This window comes from Aphanomyces astaci (assembly GCF_000520075.1).
Source record: "Aphanomyces astaci strain APO3 unplaced genomic scaffold supercont1.133, whole genome shotgun sequence".
Classification (NCBI taxonomy): domain Eukaryota; phylum Oomycota; class Saprolegniomycetes; order Saprolegniales; family Verrucalvaceae; genus Aphanomyces; species Aphanomyces astaci.
In genome coordinates this window covers 57,573-78,330 of record NW_009798396.1, presented here as the reverse complement: position 1 = coordinate 78,330, position 20,758 = coordinate 57,573, and the positions used below count along the sequence as shown (strand labels likewise).

The window sequence follows — 20,758 nt, the reverse complement described above, 5'->3', positions numbered from 1 at the left end:
ATCATCATAAAGAACTTTGCTGATAACCCATTCGTAATCAATCGATTTCTCGCTACATTCAAGCAACATACAAAACTCAAGTTTACTTTTTCCACACATCCTACGGAAATCGCCTTTCTTGATCTTTGGATACTGCGTAAAGACGTGTACACGCATAGGACTCATCAGAAACAGCTGAACCTATACCTATACATTCCTGCGCACAGTGCACATCCTCCTGGAGTACTAAAAGGGTTAATTTTCGGCCTTCTGAAGAAATTTAGGAAGCAGAATCCTGATTTAACTGACTTCAAACACTTTATCGAAGCCCTTTACAAACGTCTCCAGTACCGTGGGTACAAGAGTAATGTACTGCGACCCTTGTTTCGACAGGCACTCTCAGACCAGGACTCTCGTCCTAGAACTAGCAATAGTCTATTTTTCAAGGTTCCATACGACCCAAATGGACCCAACAATCATGGACTTCGCGACATTCTACGGCTTAGGCAGTTCGATCCAGCCTTAAAGGAACTAAAGATAGATAAGATCACCATCTGTCATCTCAAACCTCCTTCACTCAAACGGAAACTGTGTCCTACGACATTACGTACAGACATATCCCCCACCCCTGCTCAGCTTCTACGCTAAGTACAGAGGTGGGGGCGGGAACCCCCATAACCCATAACCCCCGAAACCCGATTTCCGGATAACCCCACTGGACCGCAACAAACCTAAACCCGTACAGCTATGTACGGCAGTAATGTCGTACTTACATGGACTTACAGCCCCTCCTTCCGGTTAAGGACAATTGTCCCAAAACCCAAGTAAATCCTGTATACATGTACTGTACAGACCCTCGGGTAAATGACTTCGGTCACTGCCCTTGTCCGACGACTGTTCCTTAAGCCAATCCAGCTTGAGAGAATTTCCGACGACGGCTCTTAGAGCCAATCACACGCTTTACCTTGCCAAGGCATAGTTTAGTTAAGAGTAGGTGTTCCGCTGACGAAGATATCGAAAGGACCAATGAGATTAGGTATAGCAACCACGTCAACCAAGTCGACCAATCGTTGGGGGCTCCGCCCCCAAACCCCCGATGACGCGCTACGCGCGTGCGCGCTACGCGCGGAGTCGCTTCGCTCCTGTAGTTGCTTAATTTTTAATTCACCCCTTCGGACCCACACCTCCGTTTGTTTTTGTGTTCTCCCGGCACCTCCCTTCACCCCGAAACCCCGAAACCCCACAGACATTGTGCGCATCCCATGCCTGCTGGGTTTGCCTTGACTTTGCCTCGCAAGACGCTAACGTAGTTGCAATGCCAGCGGAAGACGAGCCCCCTCGGAACGTCTGCCACTTGCACCCGATGTGCTGTGCTTTGCCCTGCGACAACCTTGCGATGGACTCGTCTTCTTACTGCGAAAACCACACCATGCGATCCAAGTGCACGGGAACAAACCGCCACGGCAAGCGTTGCCAGGCGCTGTCTGTGTCGCGACTTATTCCGTATTGCAATCAGCACAAGCCCAAAGCCGTCGAGCAAAACGAGAAAAGAACGGAAAGCGCGAAACAAAAGGTTGAGATCAAGGTTAAACCTGTGGAAAAGGTTGTCGAGTCTGAACCGCTCGACGAGGAGCCGGAGAAGGAGGACTGTGACCCTGATGAGATTCTGGTGGAGGCGGACAGCGGGGACGACGACGACAACTTTTCAGACACGTTTTCGGACTTGGAGGAGGAAGCTTGCGACGGTGGCAACAAAGTGCACCTGGACAACGAGGACGAAGTGGAAGAGTCGGAGCATTTGCAACATTTGCGAGACGTGCACGACACCACGACCATCCAGTACGACGACGAAAGCAAGGACGACCAAACGCACGACGAAGACATGGTGAAGATGGCTTCATCCACATTGGTAGATCACATTCCATCGACCCAATGGACGTGGGCCATGTCCACGGACGAGCGGTGGGCGCAACTGACGCTTCTGGACGAAAGCCACCGCGTGCTGCTGATGCACTGGCTGGCCAAGTGCAACCAGTCGATTGAGCAAGCTCGAGTTGCCTTCCACGACGCCGAAGTCAAAGCCAAGGCCAAGGTGTACGAAGGCAAGGCGGTGATTGGGGGCACGATTGTCGGGTGCATTTCCCGCCTGGAGGCGATCCGGGCCACGAATCCGTTTGCGATCGTCGTGGAAGAGGCGTCGGAGGTGCTGGAGCCGTTGCTGTTTGTATGTTTGGGGGCTTCCACGTGCAAGTTTGAGATGATTGGCGACCACTTGCAGCTCAAGCCGTCGATCCAATCCAAGTACACGTTTGAGCGCATGAACCACATTGGCGTGTCGATGTTTGAGCGCCTGATTCGGTCTCCGCCGGGGCATCAGGTGCAGTCGTCCGTGCTCTCCATCCAGCGCCGCATGCGCAAAAACATCTGCGACTTGACCCGGGACTACTACAAGGACATTGTGGCCATCCAAGATCACGACACGTGTCATAACCGGTGCATCCAGTCGACGTCATTGTTGAAACACCTGCCAACGGCCGGCCGCGAAGTCCCCGGGGTGTCTCCGCACGTGTATTTCTGGTCCCACACCGGACAGCAGCAGCGCGCCTCGGTTGGTCTGTCCAAGATCAACGCCGACGAGGCAGACATGGTGTGCGCTCTGGCCAAGTATCTCGTAAACTGCGGAATTTCTCCCCAGTCCATCGCGATTCTAACGCCTTACAAGGGCCAGCTCATGCTCATGCGGAAGCAATTGCTGGCGTCCAACCTAATCCACCACAAGGACAACTCGCATCACAGCGACGACATGGCACTCTCTACGGTTGATCGATTCCAGGGTGACGAGGCCGATATTGTGCACATTTCGCTCGTGATTGACGCTAAGTCCCGCACGCCGTTCGTGAAGCTCGTGAACCGCATGATTGTGCTCTTGAGTCGCGCGCGCGTAGGCATGTATATTGTGGGCAACGCTGGCTACTTCACCGAGTCGAGTGCCGTGCCGCACTGGCAGGCTACATTAAACCTTCTAAGCCAGCCCGCCCCGTCGGACTCGACCACCCCTACTGACTCCCACACATATCCAGGCGTTCGGTTCGGTCCAGCCCTCCCCCTTTGCTGTCCGCTGCACCGCAACGAGTCGGTTATTGAAGCCAAAACGCCCAAGCAACTGGCTCTGGGATTTTGCCGTGTCGTGTGCCAGTTCCGGCTGTCGTGCTCGCACGTCTGTGGGTTGGCGTGCCACTGGCCCAAATTGACGCACAACCCCAAATGCTCCGTCCGCGTGCCGTCACCGTGTGCCCGCCACCCGCGGGAGTTAAAGTGCTCCTATGTATTGTCCCAACTTTCCAAGTCTTTGCAGCCCCACAGCACCATCACCATGGCTCTGGACCAGTTGGCTTGCGATGTCCCCGTGGATGTGCAGCTGCCGTGCTCGCATTCGGTCCGCATGACATGCGCCGAAGAGGACAAGCTATCGAATGGCGCTGCCAGCTGGCCGGTCTGCCACCAGCCGAGTGTGTCGCCGTTTGTCCATCCCATTTGCAAACACGAGGTTCAAGTCACTTGCGACCAATTCCGCACTCTGACTGCCAACCCTTCGCTGGCCAAGAAGTGCATGGAGACGGTCGAGTTCGTTCCATCTTGTGGCCACTCGGTGCAGATCAAGTGCTATGCGCGCGCCGAGTTTGACTCGCGAGTTCGAGCGTTTGTGTGCGCGCACCAGTTGGACATGACGCTTCCTCGGTGCGGGCACCCCATCCGCGTGCGGTGCCCCGTGGCGCAGGCACTGGCGGCGTGGACGGGCACCTGCGCGACGGACGTGGTTGAGGAAGGCACTGTGTACGGCCCCAAGGACGCCATATGCGCCCAAGAAGTGTGGTTTGTCAAGAGGTGCGGCCATCGGGTGCGCGTCAAGTGCGGCGTGGCGTTCGACATGGCACCAGTGAACAACACGTGCACGGAGGTCGAGTCGTTTCAGCACCCGTCGTGCGGACATGTGGTCCAAGGCCCGTGTCACTTCAAGCAAACGGCGTATTCAGATCGATGGGAGGGCGAGGCGGTCCAGACTGTGGTGGAAGGGCAGAGTAGTCCGTTTGTGGCAATGACAGGCGCCCTTCAGCGCCACAAGTGCACAAACCTGGTCGTGTACCAACGGCTGTGCCAGCACGAAACGCGCGTGCCATGCTGGCAAGTGCAGGCGCATCAAGTGCCTAAGTGCCGAGTGTCCATCGTGGTTCCCCATGTCTTGTGCGGACACGAGGTGGCGATGCAGTGCGGAGACCGCGCCTTTGGCGGGTACGAGCCGTGGACAGACCCCATCTCCAATACGTGGCTCCAGGACCATTCAGTTCTGGACACCACGCAGCCTCCAGTTCCCCTTCCTTCGGCTCTCAAGTCCATGTCTTGGGCGACTTGCAAAGTGTCTGTGTGGTTCAAACGCCAATCGACTTGCGGTCATTCGTTTGAAACCAAGTGCAGCGAGGCATTCAAGCTGCTCGGAGGCACGGACCTTCCAAAATGCACCAGTGAAACCACCGTGACTTTGCCCTGTGGGCATGAGGTAACGGTGCCTTGCTTCAAGAGTAACGAGCCTCTGCCGCCCTGCAGCGAGGAAGTCCACCGGAACTGCTGGAACTATGCCACTTGCGGCCAGACCGTCCTTGCCATTTGCGGGAAACCCAGCGCCCAAGACTGCTGTTCCAAAATGACGACATGGAGCTGTTCTAAAGGTCACGAAGCTCAAGTCGCGCAGTGCATGGAGGGCATTCCAGAGGACTGTCCATGGTGCTCGATGGACGCTGTTGACGCTGAGCTGGCGACCACCCGTCGACTTTTGGCCACACCTGGACTCACCGTGGCGGATATTTGCACTGTGCCGCCTGCCCTGACATCTGTGCTGCAAGGGCACGAGCTGAAAAAAGCGCTTTTGAAACCGTATTTACAGTCGAAACTCGATTTACTGTTTGAATACAAGGCATGGGTGGACAACCGGTCCCTGTGGAAGCAGCCACTCTTTCAACCGCGCACGGAATGGTACTTCACTGTCGAAAAGAAAGAGAACCCAACCCACAAGAAACACAAGGCAGCGCCACATAAACCACTCGAGTCGTTTGATCCAAAGGTGCTGGTCAAGACGGGGACGATGCAAGGGGTGTCATTGCTGGAATGGACAGCCAAGAACATGCAGCACTTGCTGACGAGAAAGAACCCCCCGGTGGTGCTGGCTGGTGTGGGATTCACGGTGCGGGTGGTGGCGGGGGTCCCAACCATGAATCCCAAAGTTCAAGCCAACTGGATCCAAAGTAAAAAACGCGACGGCTTCGACAGTGTCCAAATGACTTCCCACTCAGCCGAGTCGACTGTATTTTGGCATCCATATGCGATTATGGCTACCCACAAAACCACGCTGATAAGTGCCCACATGGATCAACTGATGAGTTTGGAGCGGACGATGCGACCGGTGCGGCTGATTGAACGCCGCCGGCCGGGAAGTTCAACCAGCACGTCCAAGGCCAGCGTTGGTGCGCTGCTGGATTCGACAGCTCTGGAAGGAAGCCAACATTTGGCTGGGCTAAGATTCCCAGCGCAGTGGGATGGCGAGTCGTTGGTGTCAACTGGTACCAGTGCGTCCATTCAACTGGAACTGGCCAAGAAGCTCCGGTTTGTGCCTGGAAAGCACGACGAGGGGTCGCCCTTTGCAGGGGTCAACTACGCGCGAACCCTGAAGAAGTCGGCAACGGAGCTGGTCGAAGTGGACCTGTTGCTCTGCTTGGAGCTGCTGCACTTGCCAGGAAACGACGAAAAGGCCCCGAAAGCTGCTCTTGAAACATACATGGACGCCATCGAAGAGCAGGCGACTGCGACGGCCCATCCGTTGCTGTTTGTCGCGCTATTTCGCACCACGAACGACCCAACGTACATCAAACACTTTGCCAAATTCTACGGCCACGCCGTGGGCAAATGGCTCACCCCTCGGGAAAAACAGTTTGTCCCAGGTCACGAAGGCCAGTCCACCGTATCCCCCTCCATTGGAAAATCCAATGACCCCACGATTCTGCAGCAGTGGCAGGACTTTGCCAGCAAGGAACGGGTCAAGTCTGACGCGATGGACGAGTTGTTGGACCTGATTGGCATTCGAAAAGTAAAGAAGTTTGCGATCCAGCTGTTCCAAAGTGCCCGGGCGTTCAAGAAACTGAGCTCCAAAGCTCGAAAAGCAAACCAAATGTCATTCAATTACTGCTTTGTGGGCAACGCAGGTACGGGCAAGACCACAGTTGCGCGGCTGATTGCCAAGATTCTGCTGGATTCTGGCGTTCGAACCAAGGACATTTTCATCGAAACTAACGCCCAAGAGCTCAAGGACAAGGGCGCCGACGAGTTCCGCAAGCAGGCGGCAGCTGCCATGGGTGGCGTTTTGTTCATCGATGAAGCGTACGATTTGGACCCCAAGGGCGACTTCAAGGGCAAGCCGATCGTGTCGGAGCTGCTGACGCTGGCCGACAACAAGCGCGACCAGCTGACGATCATCCTGGCGGGGTACGAGGACGACATGCAGGAAAAGCTGTTCAGTTTCAACCAGGGACTCAAGAGCCGCTTTGAGCACGTGACGTTTGAGGACTTTGACCAGGTGGAACTGCAGACGATCTGGGAGTCGCAGATCGACGCCCGCGGGTGGACTGCGCCCCCAGATCTGGGTGTGATTGTGTCAAAACGGTTGGCTTTAGGGGCCAACGTCAAGGGATTCGGCAACGCGCGGTCGGTGCGCAAGGAGGTGGAGCTGGCAACCAAGCACGCGATGAGCAAAGAGTCCTTTGACGGCGACGCGATGCATTTAGCCATGGACGACGTCATGGGAGAACATCCGCTGTTCAACCCCAAGCTCAAGCGCGTGCTGGACGAGATCGAGGCCAAGATTGGCTGGCAGTCCATCAAGACCAGTGTCCGCGAGTTTATCCAGCTGTGCGAGAAGAACTACCAGCGCCAGCTCGCGGGCCAGTCGCCACTCCCAGTGATGCTGAATCGGCTGTTTCTGGGTAACCCCGGCACTGGCAAAACCACATGCGCTACTTTATATGGCAAGCTGTTGAAGGAACTCCGATTTCTCTCCAACGGCGAAGTGCTGATGAAATCTGCGAGCGACTTTATGGGGCAGTATGTGGGCGAGTCGCAGACCAAGACGGTGGCGCTGCTGGAGCTGGCCAGAGGCAAGGTGCTGGTGATTGACGAGGCGTACAACCTAGACGACAAACTGTGGGACAAGCAAGTATTGGACGTGATTGTGGAAAAGGTGCAGAATACTGGCACGGACGATATCGCGGTGCTGCTTTTGGGCTACGAGAAACCCATGCTGTCGATGCTACGAGATCAGAACCCGGGCCTGGCGCGCCGCTTTCCCCGCGAGCACGCGTTTGTATTTGATGACTATTCGCCCATCGAACTGCTCGAGATCTTCCACTTCACGTGCAAAAAGCACCAGGTCGAGTGCTCGCATGCGGCGTCCGAAGTTGCGATGGAACTTCTGACCCAGCAGAAGGCCATGTCCAATTTCGGCAATGCCGGCGCGGTCAACACGATGATTACGACCGCCATGGCCAAGGCATCTCTGCGGGTACAAGGCGCGGATGCTGTCAGTTTGGAGCCGCACGACTTTGTCGACGCAACGGCCGTGGAGGACGATCCATTATCCCGACTAGACAAGTTGTACCGAATGGAGTCGATCAAGGCGAGTCTGACCAGATTGCGCAATGCATTCCAAGTGGCTCAAAGCGAAGGCTCGGTGCTGCCGACGGTGGGCCACTTTGTATTTCGCGGGTCTCCTGGGACGGGCAAGACGACGGTGGCGCGCGTGATGGCGAAGATCTTGTTTCAGTTGGGGCTGATTGCCGTGGACCACGTGGAGGAAACGTCCGGTCTTGACATGACTGGGCAGTACGTGGGCCACACGAAGAAACGAGTGGAAGAGAAGCTCCAGGCAGCCAAAGGCGGCGTTTTGTTCATCGACGAAGCGTATGAGCTTGGTGTGGGGCACTTTGGCCAGGAAGCCATGACGTCGTTGGTGGCGGCGATGACGGACCCAGAATACGCCGGCGTGGTCGTGATTGTGGCCGGATACCCTGTGGAGATGGACACGATGCTCAATGGCAACGTGGGTCTCAAGAGTCGGTTCACGCGCTTTTTCGACTTTCCCGACTGGCTCACAGAGAACTGCATGACGTGGTTCACCCACATGGCCCAAGAGCACAACTTTGAGGTCGACTCTGCCGTGTTTGAGCTGCTCGAGAGCCAGTTTGACGCACTTCGACAACTCCCGGGCTTTGGGAACGGCCGCGACGTCAAGCGGATTTGGGATGAAATGCTGACTTGTCGATCGGATCGAGTGGTTCAGTCGCCCGAAACGATCAAGACCCTCACAGGGTCGGATGTGGCATTGGCGTGCGACGCGATGCTGCGGGCGAGAAAGCGGCCCACGCCGGGGCTCCAGACCAACGCGCCACGCAATTATGACCCTTTTGAGGGCAAAATGGAAGACTTTCAAGCTAACTCAGCACCCCCCCCCACCACCAAAATGGTGTATCAACAGACGCAAAAGCAGGTTCAGACTCCCGACGAAAAGAAGGAAGAAAAAGCGGACGGACGGGACGAAGGCGTGACGGACGTGCAGTGGGCGGAGCTGGAGGCAGCCAAGGAAATGCACGAGCAGAAGCTGGAGCGCATGCGCCGGGAACTGGAGGCCGAAGCGCTGCGAATAGAGTTGGAGAAGGCGCGGGCGTTGCAGGAAAAGATTCGCCAGATTTGTCCATGTCCAGCAGGATTTCAATGGCACCAAGTTGGCGGTGGCTGGCGCTGCGGAGGTGGCAGCCATTATGTGTCGGATGCCCAGCTAAAGTCCCAATTTTCGATCTAGGAACGGGGGGTTATGTAGTTCCGATATTGGCCAACACAAGTAACGTTATTTTGATTTACTTCGAAGTATACGGTGATAATTTTACGGAGATTTATTATTTACTTGAAGTACTACGTACTATTAATAGTAGTAGCTTTTAGAATAAATTACTTCGTAGGGTGCACGTCATCTAAAAACGAGCGGAAGTTTTATTATTTAACGTACAATTAATGTAGTTAAACCCAAAACCAAATACGTTAAATACCGATTTCATGGGTTTTATCACTGTAGTTGGAGGTTAAAGGTCCCCACTGCCTCCGGATATTACATACGGATAAGAGCTACATACAAAAATCAAGATACATCTCAGCGGCCACCCCTATGGCCAAATATCCAAGCGCCCATGTAAAATACCACTAGGTTAAATATCTATTTCTGGACCAATTCATCACCAAATTTGAATCTGAGACGTAGAATTTCTTTACCACATTGAGATCTGTCGATTCTACGTCTCAATTTGCTGAAATTTTGAGTAATGAATATGAAATAGAAGTCAGAAATTTTTGTGAAAAGTTGGTAGTTTATAGATGACGTATACAATATGATTTTTTCTAAAACCTAAATAATAAATAGTTTGAGTTTTGAAAATTAACGTTACAGTAGTCAGTAGTCACAAGTATACCCGAAACCCGCCATAATTTTAATTTATATTGGTATTATGTATTATTAAATAAAAATACGGGGTTGTTGGGTTTTGAGGAATTCAATTGGTTAATAATCCGCCAATAGAATCGGGTGCATATTTACAGTTTTTAGCAACCTCATTTTTCAAGCACGTAATCGTGAGGATACGATGGACGCGGGACATGGACTGGCAGGCGACATCCGCCAAGCAGTGGCAAACGAGCAGTTCGATCTCGGAGGCTTTACAGAACCAAGAACCCATGATCTGATCGTGGCAGCGTTCGGCACTCCCTTGACCGCCCCCACGGAGATGATTCGCTTCACGTTCATCGTGGGAGGTGGAAAACTCGTCCGAGCGCGGTACTCGGAGCAGTTGCCCAAGTGGATGACCGCTGCGCTTCGAGAAGTGGGGTACGTGAATGTCGCCGTCTTATGTCCTCATGTGTTCATGAGATAGATTCGTGGAAGATCGATCGGCAGCCTGCACGTTGGATTGCCAAGGCACGTACAAGCAGCAAAAGGACACGGGGGCCAATTTGCTCACGATCCAGGTGTTTCCTCGCTTGACGCTGGCCGTGGGCACTGGCGGTGAAGACTTGGAGGACAAACCAGCGACGGTGGACGTGGATTCCCCCGAGTATTTGTGCATTTCCAGCGACTTGGAGACGTTTCAGCGCATGATCGTGCCGGCCAAAGCGCGGTCATGGGTGCAGAAGAAGCGCTTTCTCAAGGCACTTCAAGGAAGCATGACGGCGTTCCAGCACTTGGAGGAGAAGCTCATGCGCGGGGAAGCGCTTATGCCCGTGGAGCAGCTCATGTACGACGGCAACATTGGGCTCGAAGTGAACACGGAAAAGTGCGTTTGGCTGCAGGGCGAGATCAAGCGGATGGTGGACGAAGGTCACTTGACCAAAGCGGAAAAGGACGAGGTTATTGCCACGTTGCAGCAAAACTTGGAGCACATTGCCGAGGACGTGGACGCGTCGTCGGGCAAGAAGAAGGACAAATTACTGGAGAAGCAAGCCACGATCCAAGCAAGACTGGCGCTGGTCGAGTCGCATAAGGCGAACGTGGTGTACCGGCTACGGAAGAGCGCCGAGATCGTCAAGTTGCGCGTCGAGTTGCTCGGGGTGCTCGCGCTGCAGGAGAAGGAGCGCAGCTTGAGCCTGACGTCAGAAGACATGCGGAAATTAGAAGGGCGGCATGCGCTGGAGAGTGCCATCGCCGACTTGGAGGAGCAGAGTCGCGAGTGGTTTGACGACGCCTTTGAGGCCAAGTGCGCGTTGGACCAGAAGGACGCGGACGCATTGTACAAGAAGAAGAAGGCCAAGTCTAGTAGTGGAGGAAAAAGTACTAGCGGGTCGTCTAGTAGTACTAGCTGGGCCACTGTGGGCAAGAAGAAGCCCGTGTCCAAAGCTGCCAAACCCAGCACGGCCAAAGGCTCGGGCTTTGCAGCCGCGTTTGGAAACGATTCAGACAGCGACTAACAATCCGCGGGCCAATGAGATTTTAGACATAACCCACTCCAAACCTGTACATTTTCAGACAAAATTAAGCGTAATTTACGCACGCTAAAGTGTACCGATAGTAGAGTTCTGGTGAGCATTCGAAAGGAGAGCTGACTACACCCTGTAACGTTAATAAAATAGAACCCCGAAACCCCCAACAAACCCCGAACCCCCGAAAAACTACGATTTGTGAAACGGTCGGCAGTTCCATTCCAGCTATATCAAGACACAAGTAGACACTATGATGATGTGCGTGCAACGTGTCCTTCAGGTGGTTGCATGGCTGTTCGTCATTGTGGCCATGGCCGGCGGGGCGTATGTGGTCGTGCCATCACAGCGCAACCAGGACTTTGCATGCTGTGGTGGGTGCTCATCTGGCGTCAGGGCCGACGCGGCGCTGTTGCCTCTGGGGTCGCGCATCGTGCTGTGGGACGCCACAGTCAAAGTAGCGCCAGCAGACCAGTGCCAGATCACGTTTCCATTTGAACCGACCAACGGCGAAGTATGAGTTATGATTAGTATGGCAGAATGTTAAGAGGGTGTTGCATTCCGGTAGCTGCCTGGGTCAAGACGAGTTCGCAGTGGGAAACTAGTGGGCTCGACGTTCCCTCTCGACCACGACGCCGACGCCTTGTGTTGTTTGAACAACGGTCGGTGCTCTTTGTCCGAAGATGACGCCAGTGGAAGGTAACTAACTAAATGTACTAACTACATATTGCATCGACTAAGGTGTTGGCATCACGTAGATGTGACTGCGTCGTGCAATACGGGTTCCAAGGGGCTTTCTGCGAACTCAGTGGTACACTCATACGATTTCATAGATATAACTGACCGAGCCTTATAGTATACGACGTTGCAGCCACAAACAATTCGGTACTCCTGTTCCAATCAACAATTGATGACGACGTGGCATTCTCTAGCTTCTGTATCCGCCCACTTTCGAACCGCCGCCGTTTACTATTCCGCTGCCAGACGTCCGGCACGCGCTCGAGTTATTTCCCATCGCCCAGCCTCTGCTCAAGTTTGTCTATTCACCTGTTAGAACATGTTTTGCTAATGTGTTGCAGATCTCTATTGGTTTCCACCGCTGCAACTACAGACGGATCAACTGGTTCAGAGGACCCAAGCCTAGCCCAATACCGAGAGCGCGCATTTCTCCCTGCGGCGCTGGGGGTCGCAGCTGCCATGGGCCTCGCCTGTGTGTTTCTGCTGGTGCTTTTAGTCAAGTGCTGTCTCACCAGTCGCGTCTATTCGATGTGCGAAAAGATCGTCACGATGCTGCTTATGCTGGCCTTTGCATTGCTTTCAGGTACATCGATTCATGGCAACCCGTATTAGTATTCGTTTATTAGCGGCAAGTCTCGGTGTCGGCGGCAATCAGTGGCTGCAATTACACCACCAATCCACCAGCCTCACGACCCTTGTCGACGTGGCCCTGCCGTCTGCCTTGGACCATTTTTACACTACAGTACGATTTGACCGGTCAATAGTTTTTTAAATACTAAGTTGTATGAGATGTCTGCTCCGCTTTTGGCAGCGTTGCAAGGCAACAATGGCAGCATACCCATCCCAATGTTTCAGCTAAAAACCGCAGCTCTCATGCAACAATACGCCCGACTCAATCAAACAGGTTCCAATTTCGTATCTCATATATCGGACTCTCTCAGCCGAATAAATTATATCTCCGTTATAGACATGCCGGGGCTATTTCTACAAGCACTGGATCCACTGAAAACCGTGGGTGCGCTATTCCCCACAGCCACAGGGTGCGAGAATGTAGTGATTTTGCGCAGTTCCATCAGTGTCATGACTGTCGGGGCGGCCACGGGGTGCTTCCAGTGCCCGAAATGTGCAGCTATAGTAGCCAAGTACGATCTTTCCAAGCCATACCAATTTAAAGTGTTCTGTAGTGTTCAACAAATTAAGCTGGACTGGTTTCGAGGCGTCCAAGCCATCCACTTCATCTTGTACCAAAGCCACGAGAATCTGGTGGAATTTTCCACTGTGCCGCTGGAACCAACGCTCCAGTCGTTTCAACGCTCTCTGAACCACACGAAATCGACGGTGGGGCTGCACGTCCAACGGCTCAGCGGCATGTTGGCATCCTTGGTACAGCTCAATCGCGAAAGTTGTGGTTATTTAACGATTTATTAGACAACGTCGTTCGCTCAATTGCTGGATTACGGACTGTATTTGTGGTGGCCAGCGTCCTTTCTAACGATTTCGACGTCGATTGTCGCTGCAATTGTGGGCTTGAAATATAAATCTGGAATCATCGGGAAAGGAGCGAGTTGGCTCGCCCAGCTTTCTACGCTTTTGGGTAAACACGACAATATCACTTTTCTACGATATATTCGCGTTTAAGTAGATATTCGTAGGCTTTGGGCTAACGGGGGTCACGTGGTCTTTGGCGTATTGCGCTCGCGATGGCATTGAGCTTTTGCAATCTTTTGACATGAACGCTACAGTGCTCATCCCCGATGCCACCCCAGCCATCGGTTTGAAATAAACTAACGACGATCCCACTGACTAATACGACATAATGTTGGTAGATGTATGGAACCTGTTGCACGACCAGTCCCTTGTGGCAAATCACTCACTGAGCCAAGTACGTGATACAATCAACGGGGTTTCGGGATTCTGGTGTTTCGGGGTCCTGCTGTTTTGAGGTTTTGGCGTTTCGGGGTAACAGCCAGTTCTTTTTCTAGCTGCTGTTGTTTGCAGACGTGGTCAAGGTCCCGCCTCTGGCGACACCTGACGACTCTTTCAACACCCCACAGCGGTATGATTTTCCAGCGCTGTTCCAATTTCAGGGGCTGATGGACCTGCAAGCGCACTTCGATGCGGCCAATCCGACGGTGCTGGAGTCGCTGTTTTCATGGGACGAAAGCATCGTGACCGTCAACGCCAACCTGTTAACTACATTAGTTGAGGGAAATCACACCACGCCGTCTCCGTACGCTGCCACGTCATTCAATTTCACAACCAACCAGTCCACAGTTGTCAACATGTTCAATTCGACCTGGCCCACGCTCACACCCGTGGCCAGTGCCGCCCAAAACCAACGCATTGCAGCGCAGTGGCTCGTGTGCGCGACCTTTGAAGCCCGGAGGAGAGAGCTGCTTCTGTACATCACCGACGTAAATCATCGCATTGCTGGTACGCGGCCAGTGCTGGACGCCATTCAGACCAACTCGTCGCTCTTGGAGGCGTTGGAGTACCAACTAAAGGCCGATATGGAGTTCTTCACGACTCAAATGCAGGCATTCAAGCTGGCAGACTGTGGGTTCCGAGGCAACTGCGGTGCGTTCACATGATTAATTACAATGTTCTCGTTGAGATGTCTGTATCTAGTATGGGCGCGAACAGTGTGGAACGATGTGGTGTCGGAGTTGTTAACCTTGGGCAATACTGCGGACTTGACGACGGCATGCTTCGGCGTGGCGGCGCTGGCGCAATTGCTCTGTGCTTTATTCGCGTCCTGCTTTGCCACTCGAATTCAAAAGCCCCAAATCAAGATCTATGTGTTTACCACCGACGACGATAAAGCAACCAAGACAAAATCGGGTAGTTAGTTAGTCGTGAAACAATCGTAGTTAAGTCATTAACTGACATCGAACTGCCATCAAAGCAAAACCCAAGAGGTTTAAGCCGGGCCATTCGCCAGGAGTCGTCGCATGTTTGTGAGTTGGCGGCAGCCCAATGCCCCACAATTTGTCCGTTTCAGTGGCATCGACTAGAACGAGGTCGCCAGTGGCCAGCAATAGCTGCTTCAAATGGAGATTTGCTGGATCGCTGAACTTGGCCAAGTTGCCGCTTTGTACAATCGAATCGCGGTGGGTCACACACAACTCTTGGTCAAAGTCCTTGGCTTGCCGACCCAGAGCTTTGGCTTGGTCCGGGTCTAATGTTTCCAGAATTCGGTCTCGAATTTCCACATCACCAAACAGTGCTGCCTTGCGCGCCATCATGTAGTGCTCGGCAGTGGCGTACTTGACCTGGTTGACTTGAAATGGAGCTGGGAAGGCTTGGCTCAAAAAGGTGCCATCGAGTCCCGAGGATGCAGCGGGGTCTTGACCGACGAAGACGTGATAGGAGTAGGATGTACCCTGCTCAATGGAAACACAAAGTGCGGAGCGGGTGAACTCTGCCATGGTCGCGGTTAATTGCTCAGTGAATGTGAAGGCTCTCGTTTCATTTGGACGAAAGTGTTTTGTTGTCTAGGATCGCGTTTGTGTTTCAGTTAACCAATGAAATTGCATGTTAACAATACTGTAAGTGGATATCATCTATGGTAGTCACATATGGAAATCAAAACCATATTGCTAGGCGGGCGCCTTGACAACTTGGTTGAGTTGCCTTACAGCTGTTAACTCCCGGTAGCTGTAAGTAGGGTATTAATAGTTATTTTGTTCTTAACAAACATTAACGTTAAGAATCAAGCTTTAAGTACACTCGTCCGCTTGCAGCAATTCTCGAACCGTCATGAGGGCGAACCCAAGAAGGTTTAGCCCTCGCCAATGCTTAGGATTCTGTGCGTGTTCATTCTTCGAGGACAGTCCAATGCCCCAAATGGGATCCCGTGGGCTGGCTTCGACCAGAATATGTTTCTTTGTGCCCAATAAGTACGCCTTGAGCGCTTCGTTTTGACCAAATTTGGCAGTATTGGCGCGCACGACAATGTCGAACCGATGGCGGCACCACACACCTTCGTCAAAGTTGTTAACACTGCGACCGTAAGCTTTTGCAGTGGCGGGGTCGGTGGCTCCTAGAATGTCCGCCAACGTCTCCTTATCATGAAACAACCGAGCCTTTTCAGCCATCATAAAGTGCTCGGCTGTGTGGTACGAGATGTCGTCGATGCTGAAGGGGGCCTCAAACCACTGGCTAAAGCATGCGCTGGTCAGCTCGCGACTGGGTTTGTGGTCATAGAAGTACATATAGGTGAAGCTATCACCTCTCGCCAACGCCGCACACAAGTCCTCTCTGCAGCATGGCAGACTCGTGATCATATTGTATGTATACTGTATTGAGTTCTTAGCCAAACCTTGAATCACTTGTTGAGACCATCACTGTGAACCAACTGTACGATTTGTTAGTGATGTTCACAAAATGTACTCCAGTGTGTTATAACGTTAGCAACTGTAAATGATTGTAAAGTTATGATCAAAATTACAGGCCGTTCAATCGACACGAGCACCAATCTCTTCCATTGGCCAATCCGAAATTACTTGTCGCTGATTGGCTGCTATCCATATATTTTCGAAAAAGGCGAAATGGGTCATAGCCAATCAGATCCGAAATTCATATCGAATCTTCCAATACTTCTTACTTAGATTCGGTTAAATTGAGTTACACTATCACGGCGGAATGGCCGTGGAAGCATGCGGACGAACCCGAGTGTCTGTCAATCGACGACATTATTGCAGGCGAAGTAATTCGTGCCGTCTACACAGTAAGAAAAGCCGTGAGTAGGTTAATTACCACAGTGGAGGACAAACCACAGGCAGGGCCGCCACAAGGCGCGTGAGGCTCTCCGATTGCGCAAGGACTTCGTTGAAGTGGACCACGGAGGTGTGCAGAGACAGCGAATACAGGTGGGCGAGCGGGAAGAAATTGGCCGACAATACTATCGGAACGATCGGTTTCTCTTTGTTTACGGCAAATGCAAACAAGTCCGAGAACGCATCCGTTCGGCACGATTTATCGGAAAAGATGGGCAAAAACGCGCTGCAATTCAGGATCGCGTCGTGGGTGGTGCCCCCCACTTGGTGGTCTGCATACGATGCAATGCCTAATATAAACAATGAGAGTTTGAAACGGAAATATTCGTTTGAAATTTACCGTGCAGTTTGAGCATCCCCTGCAGGCGTTTGACAAAGTCAGTGTGGCACCCCCCATGGCAAATAAACACATATCTAAAAATCGCAGTTGAAATTACATTCAACAGACGTGGCGAAGGATTGAATACCTCTGGTGGTACGCAAACTCGACCTCAGTCTGTCGCACTGACACAGTTAGGGGCGACAGGAGCACGTCCCTTCGGTCAACCAACCGCCTTTTCTCCACTTCATTCCGGAGTCCGTCCAACAGCGCAGTCAGCTGGGTGTTGTATACGTCGTGGTTAACTACCAACGCCGGTTCCGTCGACGTAATCGCCTGTCGAAAGTCCACCAGTTGTCGACTCCACAAGTACACCTACAAAAAGAATGTTAACTGCTCATCCCATCAACGGCAGTTGTACTACTTGGAGCTCGTCCGTCATGTCTGTGGTCTCGCCCAGCACCCCCACCACTACAATTGAGATCGTTAGCACGATTATAATCGCGTTCTTTATAATACCTGGGACATTGTGGGCCTTTGCAAACGCGAGCTCCTTCATACACCACTGAGAGACTGGGTACGTTTCACTTAACACACACAGCACCACGGCTGCGTGTTTAATTCCACTGGCGATCTCGTCTCTCCACACAGCCCCGCCGCCGATGCCCGTCGGATCCATGAGATCCATCCATGTCGTTAGAAAGTTGTCTTCGAGGGACTGCCGAAGTTGCAGGGCAAACTCTGAAAACGCATGACTACCACAACCCAATACAGACATTCAGACATGAAGGAAGAATACTTGAAAACATTCATAAATGTACCTGTAGCTGATCATCACATCGCGTTGTCCGGCTTCCTTTTTGATGATAAACTGCAATTCCGTCGACTGACTGCAGTCCACTGCCCGCACTCCTGCTGCGTTCGTACTCGTTGTGGACTCCCTTCAACATTAAAAATGCTTTTGAGCACCAACTGATAGCATCTAGTGGACAAACCCCGAGCGCACAAGGGCTAACGCTGTGTCTTGGTGGCACAGTTTTATTGCAATGTGTAGCGGAGTGTCTCCGTTCTCCAGCGCTCCAAACTCGGGCAGGCCGTGTTTCCGCAGCAATCGAAAGATCCCAGCGTCAATCCCTGTGTCCTTTGCTCGTAAAAATAACTAATCAGAATGTCGATACTTACCATTTTGACGGGCACACAAGCACGGAATCGTCAAGCCGTGGTGGTCTCGAAGTTGGGCGTCCGCTTGCCAGTGAACCAGAAATTCCCGAACGAGTTCAGTGCGGTTGAGATAACACGCCCATGTCAGCGGACTCTGGTGCCACGAGTCCACGGCGTTGACCTTCGCGCCCGCTTTGAGCAGCATCCGAGCTGCGTTCACGTGACCGCGAATGGCCGCCCAGTGCAGTGGCGTGCGGTGAAACAGCCCTATCCGTACACTAAGGATTACCTGTGAAAACAAGCAAGGGCGAACCGTTGGACTGCTCGCCCATCGTATCGACGTCTCCCCACCCCAAATATGCCTTCATTTTCACCACATCTCCCCGACCCGCGGCGTCGTGCAGAGGGGTCAACGCAATATCTCCGCCCCAGGACTCTAACAACCGGGCGATAGCATGTCGACCGTTCAGAAACGCATCTTCAAATACAGTCACGTTGAACCCATTCCCAGGCACGTATCTAGATGAGTATATATAGTATTGATAGAGAATAATGCTATATTGAGTTTTTAATATTTTTTTAAATGCGAAAATATATTATATTTAAAAAATATCTATTGTATTTTTATATGATAAAGATCATACATGAATTTTATCAATAACATTAGGTACATTTGCATGATTATGGTTCACATATAACACCAAGAGAAATAAGTATTTACTACACGAGTAGATATAGTATTCGTTTATTAGTAGAATATGGTGTATGATGTAGTTCCATGTGTACATACAATTGGCTGGCGCCATGCATCAAGAGGGCGTGGGTGACATCGACGTGGGAGGCCCAGAAGAGCGGCGGGGTGGCGGCGCTGGCCACGTTCGACTCGGCCGACACGTTCGGGTCCGCCCCAGCTTGGAGCAGATGCAGCACCAGATGGTGGTCGCTGCGAGCGACTGCCACGTGGAGGGGACTCAAAAGCGTGTGTTTGAACCATCCGAACGGGCCATAGATGCGCGTGGGTTCGCTGTGGTTGATGGAAAAGAAGCAAAACACCTTCGAGTACAAGTCGCGCAACCCAAACTGCGCCACCTGCACCTTGTCCAGTGCATTTGGGTCGAACCCGACCTATCCGAGAGCTTCAAATCGATAACAAGTATAGCTATTGTTACCTGTATCAACAGCTGGACCATATCGAACTGATTGGTCTTGATGGCCATGTGCAGGGGATTCCGTCGGGAGACACACACAAGCTGGTTCCAAATCGACGGAGATTGATACCACTGCGTTGCAAAGGCCGCGTCTTCGTTTATGGCGGCGGCGATGGCCGAGCGAAGTCCGTCAATATCTCTCTGCTTGACTGTCATCCACATTTGGAACCTTAGCAGCTCCTTCGTGGACCCGTTGAACGGCTTTTCCTGCCACGACTTGGTTTTGCAGTCAAACACCCCGTGCTGAAACAGCAAATGCGTCCGAAGCTTGTGGAACGACAGCAGAAACTCCCAGCTGATGGTGTAGCAGTACGTAGCCACGAGTAGCGACAGTGCCATGCAAATCTGGTAGATGCGTTTGTCCATGGCTACAACAAGGACTATTCATGTGTTTCCCAGGCGGATTGGAACATAATTGTTTCCGTACCTGTCGGGCAAGTAAACGTCCACTCCACTTGCACAAATCTAAGCACTATGGTGCCTGTGGACACCAACAACGCGGCGATCTGCACCAGAGCCAACAGTTCGCAGAGTCGGAGGTAGTGAGTTCGAACGATGTTGGGACCAGAAGTGTCTTGTGGCAGACTGCCGGTGGCCCATTGAACGTGGTACATTTTGAAATATCGGAACCCTGTGGTCGGCAAAATCAGGATACTGCTTCTGGTCCACAGAAACACCCGCACGGCAAGGCGGATGGTGTTGAACTTGTTGCATGCATTGCTTTGGTCAGTTTCGGACGCCGTGGCATACGCGCGGAAGACTGTGACTTGGACAAGAAGGATGCAATTGATCAGAGTCACGAGCCCGAGCTGCCATTGCATCTGCTTGCTCACGAAAGTGTTTCGCTTGCTCATGGGCTGGACAGACCACAACGTACGATGGTTCGACGTACCGCTGTCGATTCGCAACGCCAGTTCCGTGGTCAACAGCAAACATGATGGGTTTGGTCATCAAACCCATCATCCTCTGACCAAAGGGAAGAGCTTCACCCCTTATGTAACACCTAAACGGTCGAAATAGCACCGATCATATTGGGCTTTCGGCGGATTCGAGATACTCCGGAGAATACCTACTAGTACTCAAAAATTCCCATGTTTAACAGAAAATACATGCAATTTTGTTGTAGCTACAAAATGACACCGGTACAGCAGACATCTCACATGCTAGACCTATGCAAGGCATCAAAGACCTCCTATTATCACCAAACTCCGACCTGTGTACGGCATGCATACCCCCAGCGTCAGATTGACTTTCTACTCGGGCTGGCAGAATACTTGTGTGCTGTGTGGATATTCGAGTTCTAGACACCCAACGGAGCTGAAGTGATTTCGGCAAGGGTGGAAACATGACGCAAGGACGAAATGAAAATGGATTGAATAATTTATTGGTCTAAGTGGCCAAATTGGCCCGGCCTTGGTTGGCTTTCGCCTGGATGTGTTGTTTGGTCGCTTGGGGCGCCACCTTTTGCTGTTGGGCAGTTTGGGTTTTGGTGGGAGTTTGGACGGCCTTGGGAGCGA

The 20,758-nt window shown here is 52.4% G+C and overlaps 5 protein-coding genes across 7 annotated transcripts; 3 read left to right on the top strand and 2 right to left on the bottom strand.

Moving 5' to 3' along the window:
* Nucleotides 1-1,289: 1,289 nt before the first annotated feature.
* Nucleotides 1,290-8,878, top strand: H257_18056 (hypothetical protein; the record flags this gene model as incomplete). The annotated part of the gene is made up of 1 exon (XM_009847067.1): nt 1,290-8,878. A coding segment is annotated over one exon (7,589 nt), but the record flags the coding sequence as incomplete, so codon positions are not given.
* Nucleotides 8,879-9,692: 814 nt separating this feature from the next.
* H257_18055 (hypothetical protein) lies at nt 9,693-11,140 on the top strand. Its single transcript, XM_009847066.1, has 2 exons — nt 9,693-9,952; nt 9,999-11,140. Exons 1-2 carry the CDS (start codon nt 9,711-9,713, stop codon nt 11,026-11,028), a joined length of 1,272 nt encoding a protein of 423 aa, XP_009845368.1. The 5' UTR covers nt 9,693-9,710; the 3' UTR covers nt 11,029-11,140.
* Nucleotides 11,141-11,264: 124 nt separating this feature from the next.
* H257_18054 lies at nt 11,265-14,685 on the top strand. 2 transcript variants are annotated; one of them, XM_009847065.1, is made up of 15 exons: nt 11,265-11,551; nt 11,606-11,736; nt 11,796-11,848; nt 11,894-11,922; nt 11,970-12,070; nt 12,117-12,358; nt 12,402-12,517; nt 12,565-12,679; nt 12,743-12,917; nt 12,960-13,158; nt 13,204-13,369; nt 13,428-13,547; nt 13,602-13,657; nt 13,758-14,352; nt 14,404-14,685. In XM_009847065.1, exons 1-15 carry the CDS (start codon nt 11,291-11,293, stop codon nt 14,622-14,624), a joined length of 2,580 nt encoding a protein of 859 aa, XP_009845367.1. In that variant the 5' UTR covers nt 11,265-11,290; the 3' UTR covers nt 14,625-14,685. The 2 variants fall into 2 exon arrangements, with proteins under 2 accessions (XP_009845367.1, XP_009845366.1); XM_009847064.1 differs by having other exon boundaries at nt 13,602-14,352.
* H257_18053 (hypothetical protein) lies at nt 14,646-16,061 on the bottom strand (the record flags this gene model as incomplete). Its single annotated transcript, XM_009847063.1, has 2 exons — nt 14,646-15,121; nt 15,503-16,061. 2 exons carry the CDS (start codon nt 16,059-16,061, stop codon nt 14,646-14,648), a joined length of 1,035 nt encoding a protein of 344 aa, XP_009845365.1.
* Nucleotides 16,062-16,364: 303 nt separating this feature from the next.
* On the bottom strand, nt 16,365-20,095 carry H257_18052 (the record flags this gene model as incomplete). Of its 2 annotated transcripts, XM_009847062.1 has the most annotated exons (13): nt 16,365-16,497; nt 16,551-16,843; nt 16,894-16,967; nt 17,021-17,247; nt 17,294-17,343; nt 17,392-17,627; nt 17,694-17,809; nt 17,864-18,018; nt 18,064-18,311; nt 18,355-18,552; nt 18,824-19,158; nt 19,203-19,609; nt 19,669-20,095. In XM_009847062.1, 13 exons carry the CDS (start codon nt 20,093-20,095, stop codon nt 16,402-16,404), a joined length of 2,862 nt encoding a protein of 953 aa, XP_009845364.1. In that variant the 3' UTR covers nt 16,365-16,401. The 2 variants fall into 2 exon arrangements, with proteins under 2 accessions (XP_009845364.1, XP_009845363.1); XM_009847061.1 differs by having other exon boundaries at nt 16,365-16,843.
* Between the last annotated feature and the right edge of the window lie 663 nt (nt 20,096-20,758).

Excerpts from the sequence above, each read along its gene's own strand:
- H257_18055 (XM_009847066.1), top strand. The coding sequence starts at position 9,711 with ATGGACGCGGGACATGGACTGGCAGGCGACATCCGCCAAGCAGTGGCA. Across the intron at positions 9,953-9,998 it reads GCTGCGCTTCGAGAAGTGGG|ATTCGTGGAAGATCGATCGG; the intron begins GTACGTGAATGT and ends TTCATGAGATAG.
- H257_18054 (XM_009847065.1), top strand. The coding sequence starts at position 11,291 with ATGATGATGTGCGTGCAACGTGTCCTTCAGGTGGTTGCATGGCTGTTC. Across the intron at positions 11,923-11,969 it reads TTGCAGCCACAAACAATTCG|CTTCTGTATCCGCCCACTTT; the intron begins GTACTCCTGTTC and ends GGCATTCTCTAG. Across the intron at positions 12,518-12,564 it reads TGGACCATTTTTACACTACA|ATGTCTGCTCCGCTTTTGGC; the intron begins GTACGATTTGAC and ends AAGTTGTATGAG.